This window comes from Mauremys reevesii, linkage group 13 (genome assembly GCF_016161935.1).
Source record: "Mauremys reevesii isolate NIE-2019 linkage group 13, ASM1616193v1, whole genome shotgun sequence".
In the NCBI taxonomy this organism is placed as follows: Eukaryota; Metazoa; Chordata; order Testudines; family Geoemydidae; genus Mauremys; species Mauremys reevesii.
Window position 1 is genome coordinate 33,051,757 of NC_052635.1, and position 13,165 is coordinate 33,064,921.

At 45.5% G+C, this 13,165-nt stretch overlaps 1 protein-coding gene across 2 annotated transcripts in view; it reads left to right on the plus strand.

The window, feature by feature from the left end:
* The first annotated feature begins 811 nt into the window (after positions 1 to 811).
* Positions 812 to 13,165, plus strand: part of LOC120381044 (somatomedin-B and thrombospondin type-1 domain-containing protein-like) — a 44,683-nt gene continuing 32,329 nt past the window's right edge. The window contains exons 1-2 of one of the 2 annotated variants that reach the window (XM_039499076.1): positions 812 to 928; positions 10,804 to 10,945. In XM_039499076.1, the coding sequence (XP_039355010.1) occupies positions 10,819 to 10,945 (127 nt within the window). In that variant the 5' untranslated portion in view covers positions 812 to 928; positions 10,804 to 10,818. Of the gene's footprint in view, positions 929 to 10,658; positions 10,946 to 13,165 lie in introns of those variants that run through there. The other variant, XM_039499075.1, reaches the window with a different exon arrangement.

The following is a 13,165-nucleotide window of genomic DNA, read 5'->3' on the forward strand; positions in this document are numbered from 1 at the left end:
CTGCGTGTTTTTGGAGCACCAGCTGATGGCAGAAATAACATTTTTGGAATGAAGTTGACCAGGGGTTTATTCAAATTCCCCTTTTAAACTGAGAGCCTCAACTCAGAGGTAGTTTAAGGAAGGTTCCAGTGGGTTAGCGCTGCATCCAGCCGTGTGAAGTAGCCGGAGAAGAGAATGAATGCTGGGAACTGAGTGGATTTTCTCTCTGCTTTGCCTTATCAGTTACTGCAGGAACAGACAATTCCATACATATTTACATAACTTAAAAAAAAGAAAATCTGGAGTCTCTCACTTGGTTCCTATTTTTAAACAAATGTTTACTTTTCTCAAACAGGTCTGTTTCTTGGTGCCTTTAGGGGATAGGGTCTGCGGGGCCAGAAATAAGCACAGATTATTTCTCTGTCTGATGTTGCTTTTAATAGATTTACTTTTTCCCCCATACACCATGAGTAGTTTAACATTTATTTTCCCAAAGACCCAGTAATCTTTCTGGCCATATGCTGATTATATTATTATTTTTAGAGCCTATCCTAGCTCTGCTGTGCAGCAGCATTAGCTGATGGGTTAGCACAAACTATTTATTCATTGCTGTTTCTCCCCCCCCCCCCCGACCCCCCCGCTCCATCTCTAATCTGAGAGTGATAAATTGAATAGTTATCAGCTTCTGATACATCAGTTGTGTTGACAGGCCAGACTGTATTCGAGGCAATAATAGTTTGTGATTGCTCTAGGAGAGATCTAGGGCTTCTGACTGTGGAGCACAGTGCAATCAACAAATGCTTTTGACTGTCATAACATCTTGTTGGTTTTCGGCTGATTAACTGATTAATTACCTGATGGTGATGACTTGCCTCTTCCTTTCCTTGCTGCTCAGTTGATTCTTTTAAACTGAAAAATGGTTAGATGGCTGCTCTGGAGGCTGTGCGTGGTAAGTTTAATTTTCCCTTTGCCATGGAAATGTGTTAATAGTGGTTTTGTGTCAACCGTTTATCCATACAATGAAGAACTGTAAATGCTTTCTTGTGGGCTACTGGCATCAGGATCCTTTTAAAATACATCTTTGGGGCTGAATTTTCTGATGTCTTTGCTTTTAAACACAATTTTGGGCCTATGTTTTTATTACGAGTTTGAGTAGCACTCAAGGGTTCCCAAATAGGGACTGAGGCTCCATCGTGCGAGGTGCTGTACAAACATTTGTGCCCCATGTCCACTTTCCATTTTTCCCCTCCTTCACACCAGCTGCCACCTGCATCATGCGGTTTTACACCTGCAAACACTTCTGTGCACAACACCTGTATGTGCACCTTTGGCAGATTCAAACAGTGGCAAATGCGTGTGGTAGTGTTTCCCATGCATCATCCCCTCATTGGGAGAAATGGGCCTTGCATGTGAAATCATCTGTGCGTGCAGGTGCTCGTGCCTCAGAATGCAGGTGTGGAGGGAGCAAAGTTGAGGGGCCATTGTAAACTGGGGCCTTTGTCAGGTGTTTATTTTAAAATAATAAGGCAGGGCCTGACAATGAGGCCATTGTGCACCTATGGATAAGCATGTTCTAAAAAGCATGCACTGTCTTTTGTCACTGCTTGCCATGGGAAAAATCATGACAGCTTCCCCCGCTATTTGCTGTGAATTCTGGTGCTAGCACTTGATGGCTGCTGCCCAGGTTTGCTGTATGCAGCTGCTGACACCATCGTGGATGGAAGGTAGAGGTGCCCAAAGTATTTTGTAGCTTTCTGCTGGTGTTTACAACCCAGCCTGTACCACTGTGAGAAGACTCTCCCTTTTAGCACAGGATGCACATCAAGGCCCAGTGCCAGTGTCTTTTAAAATGCTTTATAGGGAATGAAACACTGGTGAGAAGTGTCAGCTAGATGACCAGGAGACTGTTACGCTCACTTTATTCACAGAGCCCAGGCAACAAAAATTAAAGCTTCTCTGCATCTGCCTCTTTGCTGAAGCGACCAACAAGGGGCCAGTCAGGGCCTGATACAACTCCCATTAGTCTTTCCATTGATTGGAGTGGGTCCTAATTGCATATTGTGATGTGGAGACTGGGAACAGGGCTGAGTCCACTACCCTAATGTCACATGCCATAGAGCAGTGGCTCTAAACCTTTCCAGACCCCTTTCAGGAGTCAGATTTGTCTTGTGTACCCCAAGTTTCACTTCACTTAAAAACTACTTGCTTGCAAATATCAGACATAAAAATACAAAAGTGTCACAGCCACTGTTACTGACAAATTGCCGACTTTCTCATTTTTACCATATAAATCAACTGGAATATAAATATTGTGTTTACATTTCAGTGTATGTATATAGAGCAGTATAAACAAGTCATTGTATGAAATTTTAGTTTGTACTGACTTTGCTAGTGCTTTTTCTCTAGCCCATTGTAAAACTTGGTAAATATCTGGATGAGTTGATGTACCAACCCCCTGAAAGACCTCTGCGTACCCCCAGGGGTAAGCATACCCCTGGCTGAAAACGACCGCCATAGGCCGTCCAGCAACTATCAGATTGTAGCAGTTGCTGATCACTTCTGAACTGGGCTGGATTTGCTCCAGTGACACAAGTGAAAGGATCCACAGACCATTACCATCCTTCTTATACAAAGACTTAATTCTCTTCATTTTGAACAGTGATAAGCTGGGTTTTGAAAGGAAAATGTAAAGGGATTCTCACTAATAGGCCCTAGATCAGTGGCTCTCAAACTGTGGGTTGGGACCCGAAAGTGGGTCTGACCCTGTTTTAATGGGGTCACCAAGGCTGGCTTAGACTTGCTGAAGCCCGAGGGGCAGCGAGGCTCAGGCTACAGGCCTCCCGCCCGGGCTGCTTGGGACAGTGGGGCTTGGGAGGGCTCACGCTTCGGTCCTCCCTCCTTGGGGTTGTGTAGTAATTTTTGTTGTAATAAGGGGGTCGTGATGCAATGAAGTTTGAGACCCCCTGCCCTATATTTACCAGCAAGAAAAAATACATTCTTATCTCCAAACATCCATCAGGGGAAAAGATTCTCAGTTCCTGAAAAGAAGGCTGCAATGGCCTTGACTTTTAGTATCTCTTTGTACATAATGCACAGATCCTAAGCTATAGGGACCACACCCACCCCTCCCTCCAGCCCAGGTAAATGGTGATAGAGAGATGCTAAGAGAGGGGAGTCATTCCTCAGGGACATAGACCACCTACTGACCGGAGAGCTGCTGCAAAGGGCTGATCACCTGGTCCCCACAGAACTGATTTTTTATAAACTGATTCATAGGCTGTCTCTGTTTCACTGGAATTTTGCTTCAATGGTGGTAATTAAAAAAACCACCTTATGAGCCAGACTCTGATCTTGGTGTAAATCTGGAGTAACTCCATTAGCTTCATTGAGGTCACTTTGGAGTAACCGAGATCAGGCTCTGGGCCTGAGTTGTTCTCCACCTGCCTGAATCATTTGTTCTTTCTTTCCTGTTCTATTTCAGTGTCCTCTGGGGGCATCTGGCCTTTTCACTGTGCTTGTCATTCAACCTTGTTCTGCATAATTCCAAACACTCCTATTGGATCACCTTGAAGTCTTCCCTGAACTGCTGAGAATAAGCTCAATGTCTTGAGTCTTTTTCTCCAAACACGTATTATTAAAGCCAGGAGTTGTCCTCATTTCCTTACTTTGCACCTGCTTTCCCAGGGGTGACTGTGCAAAGATTTCTAGACCAGGGGTTCTCAACCGTTTTCTTTCTGAGGCCCACCCCCCACCAACATGCTATAAACACTGCGTGGCCCACCTGCGTCACAACTGCTTTTCTGCATATAAAAGCCAGTGCTGGTATTAGTGGGTAGCAAGCAGAGCAATTGCCCAAAGCCCCACACCACAGGGGCCCCCAGCAAGCAGCATTTCTTAGACTTCAGCCCCGAGGGGTGAGGCTCAGAGCCCCATGCAGTGGGGCTTCGGCTTTCTGCCCTAGGCCCCAGTGTGTCTAATGCTGGCCCTGCTTGGCGGGCGCCCTGCGACCTGCTTGCAGCCTCCCGGGGTCCCAGAACTCGGGTTGAGAACCACTGTTCTAGACTCTCAGTGCTGCTGCATTTGGCAGGCGGGTCACTTTTTTTTATTGTGTAAGTAGGCACAATAATACTTAGCTGTGGGGTAGAGGCTTAATGAGTGTGAGGGATGGACTTTGAGATCCATGGATGAAGGGCAAGAGCTATTCTCATTCCACTCAGCCAGGGTGGTGGTGATGTACAATGCGTGAGTTTTGCCTGGTGGTCCTGATTGACTGTGTGGAGTTTTTTTGCAACTCATTTCCTGGTAGCTATTCTACAGAATAGATGCTGCACATTGGTACCCACTAGGTAGCCTACAGCAAGTACATTATATACATTTGGCTTAGCATATATGATCATATTTCCCTGGTGTGCCTGGCCCCAACATTAACAGCCTGCTACATACGTACTTTCAAAGCTGCTCCTTTAGCTCAAAGGTGGTGGAAGCTTGTGATTTTGGTCCTGATCTCCCCCAGTGATGATGGGAGGCTTGCACTTAAAGAGGAAAGAGCATGACCCTTAGGTATAAGGAAACTTTGTTAGAATCACTCAGTGAGAAAAACAGTCCCAGGCATTTTTAGGGTCACCACTGTCTCTGCCCTTTGTTTATTCGGCCGTGGGCACATGCAGTTGCCTGATTTGTGCACACAATGGCGACAAATGCATAAACAGCTGCACAGCTAAATGATAGGAAAACTTGGCTTTTGTGATAGACTTAAGAGTCATCCCCCTGTTGAGGTAAAGGCGTAGCTGACATCTCTCTTACAGATGTTATTTCAGGCCATCTGTAGATGCAAGAACCACTGCATTGGTTACACTTGATTTGCACACAGTTCACATTTCAAAGGTTTTCTGATCACCCAGAAGAGCTAGAAATCGACTACTACTATTTTATTTTATTACAGGAAAGTTTGCCTTCTGGGAAATCTGCCTTTGGGCTGAGTAAATGCCTCGGGCAGGTGTGGTTCGGGCCTCTGGGGTGGGGTACCTGACGCTAGTGTTAGAAAATGTTTGCTTTCAGAGCATTGGTTGTGGTGACAGTTGCTTTTTACAGCGATTTATTTATAGCTCTGATTTTCCTGGAGATCTAGAGAGGAATCCGTCTGAGCAGTTTCGTTAGTCAGCGATTTATGTTGCCATGGCAACGTTTTATGTTGCGGTAAGGACTAAGGGAAAGCGCATAGAGACAAAAGCTGTCAAGCAGGCCAAGAGCAATTATTGCCTCACTGGTTTCAAACTCACTTGTTAGACCATAAAAAGAGGCCTGTGGTACACAAGGGCTGCCATTAGCTTATTTAGGGGCAATGATTTGAGACCTGTCTCTTCCTGCTGCTGACTTTGGCCCGGCTCTGTGAAGCAGATTCCCTGCCAGCCTTTCCACTGATCCATTTACTCAGCTTGGGGCCAGAGTAATTTTCATGCATAGCATGCAGTGCCCACATGTGAGGTTCCTGGCTTTAAGTCAAAGACAAGGAGATGTTGGCATGGGAGATCGTTAGTGCTCGCTAATCGGAATGAGAAGTTATGTGCAGTCCGGGCTACAGCCCAAGCAGCTAATGAATGTGTTTGCACTCAAACAGACCTGGGTTTTTGTCCAGCAGATCTCACTATGCATGCTCTGTTCTGTTTTGGACTCTCTGTAGAAGCTGGATGCCCACTGAGATAAGGGCAGTGCTGAGATCAGCCTGCATGTTTATGCAGCAAACACAAATAAATCCCCTTTCTGCTCTTTACCCTAAAAGGACATCATGTGCTGACTTTCACTGGGGCTAATCCTGCCCAAAGTATGCAGAGAAGCATGGCAGTGAGGAGAAGAGGAGGCAGCTGGCAAGTGCCCAAATTGTCATGGAGCAGACAGAGCCAGGCTATCAATTATTTAACATTTATGCTTCTGAATGCTTCACAAATAGGATTTGCCAGGCACAAAGGATGGTGGGGTCTGTTCCCTGTGAGGTGCGATGCAGCCTTTTCTCCGCAAGCGGGCGTCTCTCTCTCTCTCTCCGTGCAGGTGTGTGAAGTTACCAGTACGTTTCTTGCAGTGTCTTGTTGAGATGCACTGTAGCCCTCTATGCAATAGGAGGAAGGTGGGGAGCATCCAGGGAGCTGCATCCTGCTCTTCCACATGGCTCATTCCTTACAGCAAAGCTGAAAACACAGATCCCTTCCAGGGAAGCGGTTGTGCTCTTGAAGTGTCAGTTTCTCAAGGAAAGGTGTAATGGCGAGATGTGAGGGAAAGCTAGTTCTTTGCTGTAATAAAACCCATACTCGGTTCTGATTCAAGCCAAACTCTTATTGGAGTCCTGGGGAGTTTGCTGGACTGAAGAAGAACTGACTGTTTAAATCACATTCCCACCCCCAGGATCCCTATACTGAGGGGATCTCCCTCATTCATTCCCTTCAGAATGGGGCTCGGCTGACTTCATCGCAATATTCTCCTCCCTCTTCTTCAAACCTTGATCCATGGCTCCTGGGATCCATGTGGAGGGCCACTGTGGTCTGGGAGAGGAGGGTACAGGTTGATAGAGGACAGGTACAGATCATCTTCTCACCAGCCCTTTGGAACTTGCAGCAGGAATTTGCCTTTTGGGGGTGTCCCTCAGGGAAGTGTCAGAGACAAGAGCCCTGTTAGCACTGTTCCATTAGAGCTACGCTACAGAGTTGGGCCACCAGAGACCCAGAACAACCAGGGTGGAGGCTTGAGGCCTCCTCACAGAGAGTCATGGCCTCCTGCAGGTCCCCCTCTCCCTGGGATCTGTATGGATCTGGAGAGATTGTGGGGGCTGGCCTGTGGAGAGAACCCTCTGGCAGAAGGATTGATGAGCAGCTTCCATGAGGAGCAACTTGTGGTGGTTTCTTTGTGTTTAGCCCTCTCCCACCAGCTGTTTGGGCCTCAGGAGTTGGAGCAATGTGAATAATCGTGAGGTTGTGTCAGATGTGTTAATGCCTGCCATGCCTCGGTTCTCAGCCATGCTGATAGAGTTGTGACTCGGTTCAGGGCAGCCTTAGAGATGTGGTGTTACGTGGTGCCCTCTGTCCATGAGACCTAAAGTAGGTAGAGGATGGTAAAGCACCGTTTGTGGTCAAGCCTTTTCTAACGTTAGTGCCTGCTGTAGAAATGGGGTGGCTCAGAAGTCTTATGGCCAAAAAGCTATTCAGAAAAATAATGTGCATAACACTGCAGTGAGGGAAATAAATGTCATCGGGCCAGAGCTTTTATATACCGGCTCATGCTGCTGTTATGGAGAGCAGAGCCTGACAGGAAAATGTGCAAGCTGGGTCTACAAGGAGCTCACTAGCTATGTAGAGAAAGTTCCAAATCAGAGGAGGAACTGAATAAAATGTTCCTTGATGTAATAGTGGATCTGGCCTCTTAGCAACAGCCTTGTAATCGTCATGTCATCTTGCTCAGAGCACTATTATTAACAGAGCACTGAGCATGTGAAGGAGGAAAAATCCTAGGGGGCAAACTTCCTTGTTTTGTTTTTGTCTTGTTTCGTTAAAAATAATAACAACCACCAACTCTGTGATTTCCCAGCATATGAACTTTCACAGGGAGTTCGGTTAAAATGGGTACGTTGAGCTGGGAGTGGATGGTTACATGCTGAAGGCTGTGAGTGAATGCATAGTGCTGTGCAAATGTAGGGTGACCAGACAGCAAGCGTAAAAAAATCAGGATGGGGGTGGGGGGGTGATAGGTGCCTATATAAGAAAAAGCCCCCAAAATTGGGACTGTCCCTATAAAATTGGGACATCTGGTCACCCTGTGCAAATGTAACCAGCTGGTCAGTGTTGGGTATGTGTCTGCCCCCCAAACCACAGATGATGTGAATCTGTTACAGCTCCCAACTACAGTGCCCGGCTCTTTAGCTTCAGCTCGAGAGATCTCTAGTTCATTCCCTGGTTTCAGTCAAGATAGTGGCCATTTCACAAATATAACTAGAGGATGTCGTCCCTGCTCCAAGGAACTTACAATTGAAATTGGATACAAACCATATCATTCAGATGCACAAAACAAGCTGAAACACTAAACTAAGCCAGGCAGGTGTTTCTTTATTTTATAAATTGACCAGAATATTCCAAATTTTCCCCATGCAAAGATGTCTACCCAGTTCTGCAGCTAATTTGCTTTGGCACTCATTTCCCTCATTGCATGGAAGACTTTAATTGAACATGCAAATGGCCAGTTATGGTAATTTACATGTACAATTGTCTGATTTGCATGCAGATTAGGTGTGTGAATGTGCATGCATTTTTGCATAGGCAATATTGATGCTATGGGTTGTGTTCTGTGCTTGGCAGGTAAAACTGAGAGAGCTGGCAGGAGAAGTGCATTTAAGGAGCGCTTTGGAGGTGGAGAGGGAAGTGATTAGCTGCACAGGCAGCAGAAATCATTGTTCAGTTCACCAAGCCTATCTGAGTGACTTGCCCACTAAAGCTGTTCCCTTTCCACCTCAGTGGAAAGCAGAGGCCCAAATAGAGGAGATGACCTGCAGTCTCTTTTGTATCCAGTAATCTCCAAAGATGTGATCCAAATGAATTGTGTGCACGTGTATGTGGAGGGGAGGGCGGTGTTAGTGAATCTTAGTGCTCGTAAAAGGTGCTGAGCTGATAGCCCTGGAGACTGAAGTCCTCCATTTGTCCAGTACAGAAACTGCTCACTTAAAGTCGCCCTGGTTAACGTTGTTACGTTGCTGATCAATTAGGGAACATGCTCGGTTAAAGTTGTGTAATGCTCCCTTCCGACATCGTTTGGCAGCTGCCTGCTTTGTCCACTGCTTGCAGGAAGAGCAGCCCCTTGGAGCTAGCTGGTGGGGGCTTGGAACCAGGGTGGACCGGCAGCCCCCCTATCAGCTCCCCGCTCCCCTAAGTTCCCGGTGCAGCAGCTACCTGCAGTTCAGCTGTGTCCCTCCCCCCACTGCCATGTGCTGCTCCTGCCCTCTGCCTTGGAGCTGCTCCCTGAGACTCCTGCTTGCTGTGCGGGATGGGGGGGAAGGAAGAGGGGGGCTAATGTCAGGGTGTCCCTCTCCCCCCTGCTCCTGCACCCCACTTACCCCTTCTTCCATAGAACAGGGGAGACACACCAGGGCTCAGGACGGAGGGAGCTTGCAGCAGCTGCCTTCTCAGCAAGCTGATCTAATTAACAAGGCAGTGTACTTAAGGGAAATGCGCATCTCTCCCTCCATTCCTGCTGCCTTGTGTAGAGAGAGAGTTAACGCTTGAGGGCTCAGGCAATTGCTAATCCATCATTTAACAGTAAGGGAAATATCCCACCTTCTGACTCCTCCACCTCAACCAAGCTTCACAATCATCATCACTGTGTACCAGTATTAAATTGTTTATTTAAAACTTATACTCTCTGTGTGTGTGTGTATATGTATATGTATATAATATAGTCTTGTCTGATGAAAAAAATTTCCCTAGAACCTAACTCCCTCATTTACATTAATTCTTATGGGGAAATTGGATTCGCTTAACATCATTTTGCTTAAAGTCACATTTTTCAGGGACATAACTACAACATTAACTGAGGAGTTACTGTACAAGCAGTGGCAGAGCTAGCCGTGCCTTCACACTGGCCCTCCAGTGTGCCTCCACCTATCCTGGAGCGATCACTAGAGTCCTTTGGTTTCCCAGTCTAGGCTGCTTACAACAAGGGGGAGAGTTAAGCCCAGGTCCTCAACAGTATTTAGGGGCCTAACTCCTCTTGATATCAATTTCAAGGGGAGTTAAGCCCCTAAATACCTCGGATTTGGGCCTCAGTGCCTATTGTGGTGGTGATTCTTGTGACATGGACACACATCTGATATAAACTGGGCTGAAACCACCAATTCTTTTCTGGCAAACAGCTGTCAGATTTTCAGTCATTTTGTGAATTCAAATTCTTGAGGCGGTCTTGGCTACTCAGCCACTGAAATCTGTGCTGTGAGTCTTAGCATTTCATCCTCCCCAGGCCCTCAGTCATAGGAAGTGATGGTTGAATGATGTCAAATGGCTGCAAACATCATAGTCTTTGTCTCATGGAAACAAGAGTTGGAAAAGTCTTAAGTCACATCTCCTTCATCTAACTTCCACCCAAGGTTTGTTCCTTACCCTGTATTCTGCAGGGCTTGTACTATAGCATTTAAAGCAAAATTACAAATATGATTTTAAAAACTCTGCTTGGATTTCACACACAGATTTCTCTTGTTTCTGCCACATGGTGCTCGTGAATTCCTCCTCTGGCTTTCCCCACCCCCTTTTCCCATTGACAATATGAGATGCTATTCAGCAGTATTTCCATTATCTGTAGAGATTAGAAGGGAGAGTTACAGCCAGCCAGTGATACTGTTAATGTGATTTTTGGGTTATAAGGCCAATTTCTTGGGCTCATTTAGTATGTTATTAAAAGCTCTTAGTTCTTTTAAAATGTAATTATTTAAAGTCTAGTGACCCCTTTTCTTATTCAGATCTGTCCTCTGACTGTTTTCTTTAAGGCTCTCTGCTCCAGACAGTGTTAGGCTCATATTGTGCTGAAGTTAGCAATAGAAACGTACAGTATGTTTGCATTTAGAAAAGGATGAGGGAGGGTTTGGGGAGGTTGCCTAGAATCTAACTCTATGGAAAAAGAGAGACAATAAAAATGTATGTGACTTTTCTTTGACATGATGCTGTGGGATATAAAGCTACATCAATCCACTGAGCTATTACTTGAAACTTAGTGTAGGGCATTTAAAACTGGATTCTTCCCTGGCAGGACTCCAGCCGATGAGCAAGTCATGGTAAATACAGTTATTTATTTGTATTGCAGTAGTGCCTCGAAGCCATGGACCAAGGCCCCATTGGGGTAGGTGCTTTACCAACACAGCACAAACAGATGGTCCCTGCCCCAAAGAGCTTACGATCAGCTATAGGACTGGAGACAACAGATGGATACAGACAGAGCATCATCGGTGAGTTCATTGCTATAGAAAACACATAGGAAACTCATGGTCCTTTTCCCAAGGATATTAAAATCTATGGGAAGGATCCTGCAACTGGCTTTGTGTGGGTGGGCCTCTGCACCCCCACACATTGACTTCCTGGGGCTCGGTACAAGATCAAGGGCCTAAAATGGCTGCCAAAAGCTGTTCAGCAGTATTGCTCTGGCTGATCAGCAGGAGAGATTGGCTTAGGTCATAGCATTCTGCCCCCACACCCAAAGCCTAGTATCTTCTGCTTGTGAACTTGTAATCTCCACAGCAACTAAGTGTCACCACCAGAATGCTGCACCTTCAGTTATCCTTAATAATCACAACTAAAGGACACCCCAGGCCCCCACCCTACCCCTACGAATGCAAACCCCAGAAAATATCCATCCGCAGAATTGTTTGTAGAGCTAAAGTTTTCTCTTGTTACATCTTTCCAGGAAGCACTAGGAGGCCTTTCATATGCTGCCTGCTATGATAACTGTAAGAAATAATAAAAACCAATTATACGTGTGTTTGAATAAAACACACGGCTATAGTGGGGGGGAGGGAGCTATTTACCATACACTTAATTTTCTATCTCGTTCTTTTTATTTACAAGGTTATTTTGCTTCCTGCTATAATTTTACTGTTGTTTTTCATGAGTCCAAGAAGGAGCCCAAGCTGTGAAATTGTTCTGTGGTGAAGGAGGTGAAATAGATAAATAAAGCTTTGATTTGGACCCCATAATTTAAACCTGGAACCAACTGAACAGCATTGAAATGATCAAAGTTTAATATAATTTTGGAGGAGAGAGAAAAATTCAGGTTTCCCCCCCAGCATGAAAAACCACAACTAAAGTAATTAAGCTTTTTCTTTTGCCTAAACTGCAAAGTATAGAAAATCGCATATACTGATGGCTTACATGGCAACTTTGCTTATTCTAAGAAAATGCAAAATCTAACCAAACACCCGACCGAATAACAAACTCTTGATTCCATGGTTGCTTCTGCTTTCATTTTAGAAAATAAGCATGGCTATTTCTGCCAATGTAGTAAGTTGTATCAGCTGAGAAAAATATTATGTAGTAGATTAGTTTGTACAGGTGGTTATTCATTGCTCCCATCTGCATTATTATTACATATTATTTGTATTGCAATAGCACCTAAAGGCCCTGGTCGAGATGAGGGCCTCATAAGGCAGAAAGATACAATCTCTTATTTCATTACAGTTCCCTGATGCAGTGATGGTTGGAGAATACAGGGCCCTTTGCTGGCATAGTCTGTAGATGAGCTCCTGTGAGTTCTTTCCCACCCTCCCCTCTTCCCACCACCACCATATGGACATGCTCCAAAGCCCCATGGAGTCAATGAGAGTCTTTCTGTTGACTTCAGTAGGGTTTGGAGCAAGGCCTATTTTTTATTTTATTTTTTTAAACTCTACAATCTGGTGTAATTTTATGCTGCTACTCAAGGTTCTGCAGATTGCATAGATGGCATCTGCGGATACTGAATGTACCATGAGGAGCTGCACTTGAACTTCTCCCAGCTACTAGGATTTGAAGACAGGGTGTTCTGTACGCAAGTGGAAAGGTAAATTTCACCTAGATGAGCTCAGAGGTTTAATCAACTCAGTGTCACAGCCATCATTGATCTTCATGCAAGCCGTGTCCTGGCTGACAAATAAGCTCTGCTACACTTTTATTGATTTATAAGAGTCTGTTGCAGTTCAGGGCAATTGCCTCTGCATTCCCGCTCTGTGGTCCACCCCAGGACACCCACGTTAGGTTCCCAGCCTTCATCGCTCCTGGGTGAAGACCTGTGTCTCACGCCGTCCTGACTGGGTTCTTGAAGGCCGCACAATCCCTGCCTACACTGTGATTTCCCCAGTAACCCAGACTGCCTAAAAGGTCAATGTCTGCACTTTGCTTTCTCTCCAGAGACTCTTTCCAGGATATGACCTGCAGTTATATGTTACCACACAGCTTTTTCTAAGCAAGCACATTTATTCTTAAGGTGACTGTATTACACAGAAAACTCATAAAACCCCATCAAAGTTCCGATATGCATGCTAATAAGCTTACCAGAGTCACCCAAAAGTCTTTTCCAGCCCTGGTAGGTCAAATCCTTCTAACTCTTCTGCAAGGATTGGAGACCTCTGTCTGGACAGAAAGATCCTGTGCATTTGCTGGATCAGAAAGCAGCTCCTGAGTTAGTTTAACCTCAG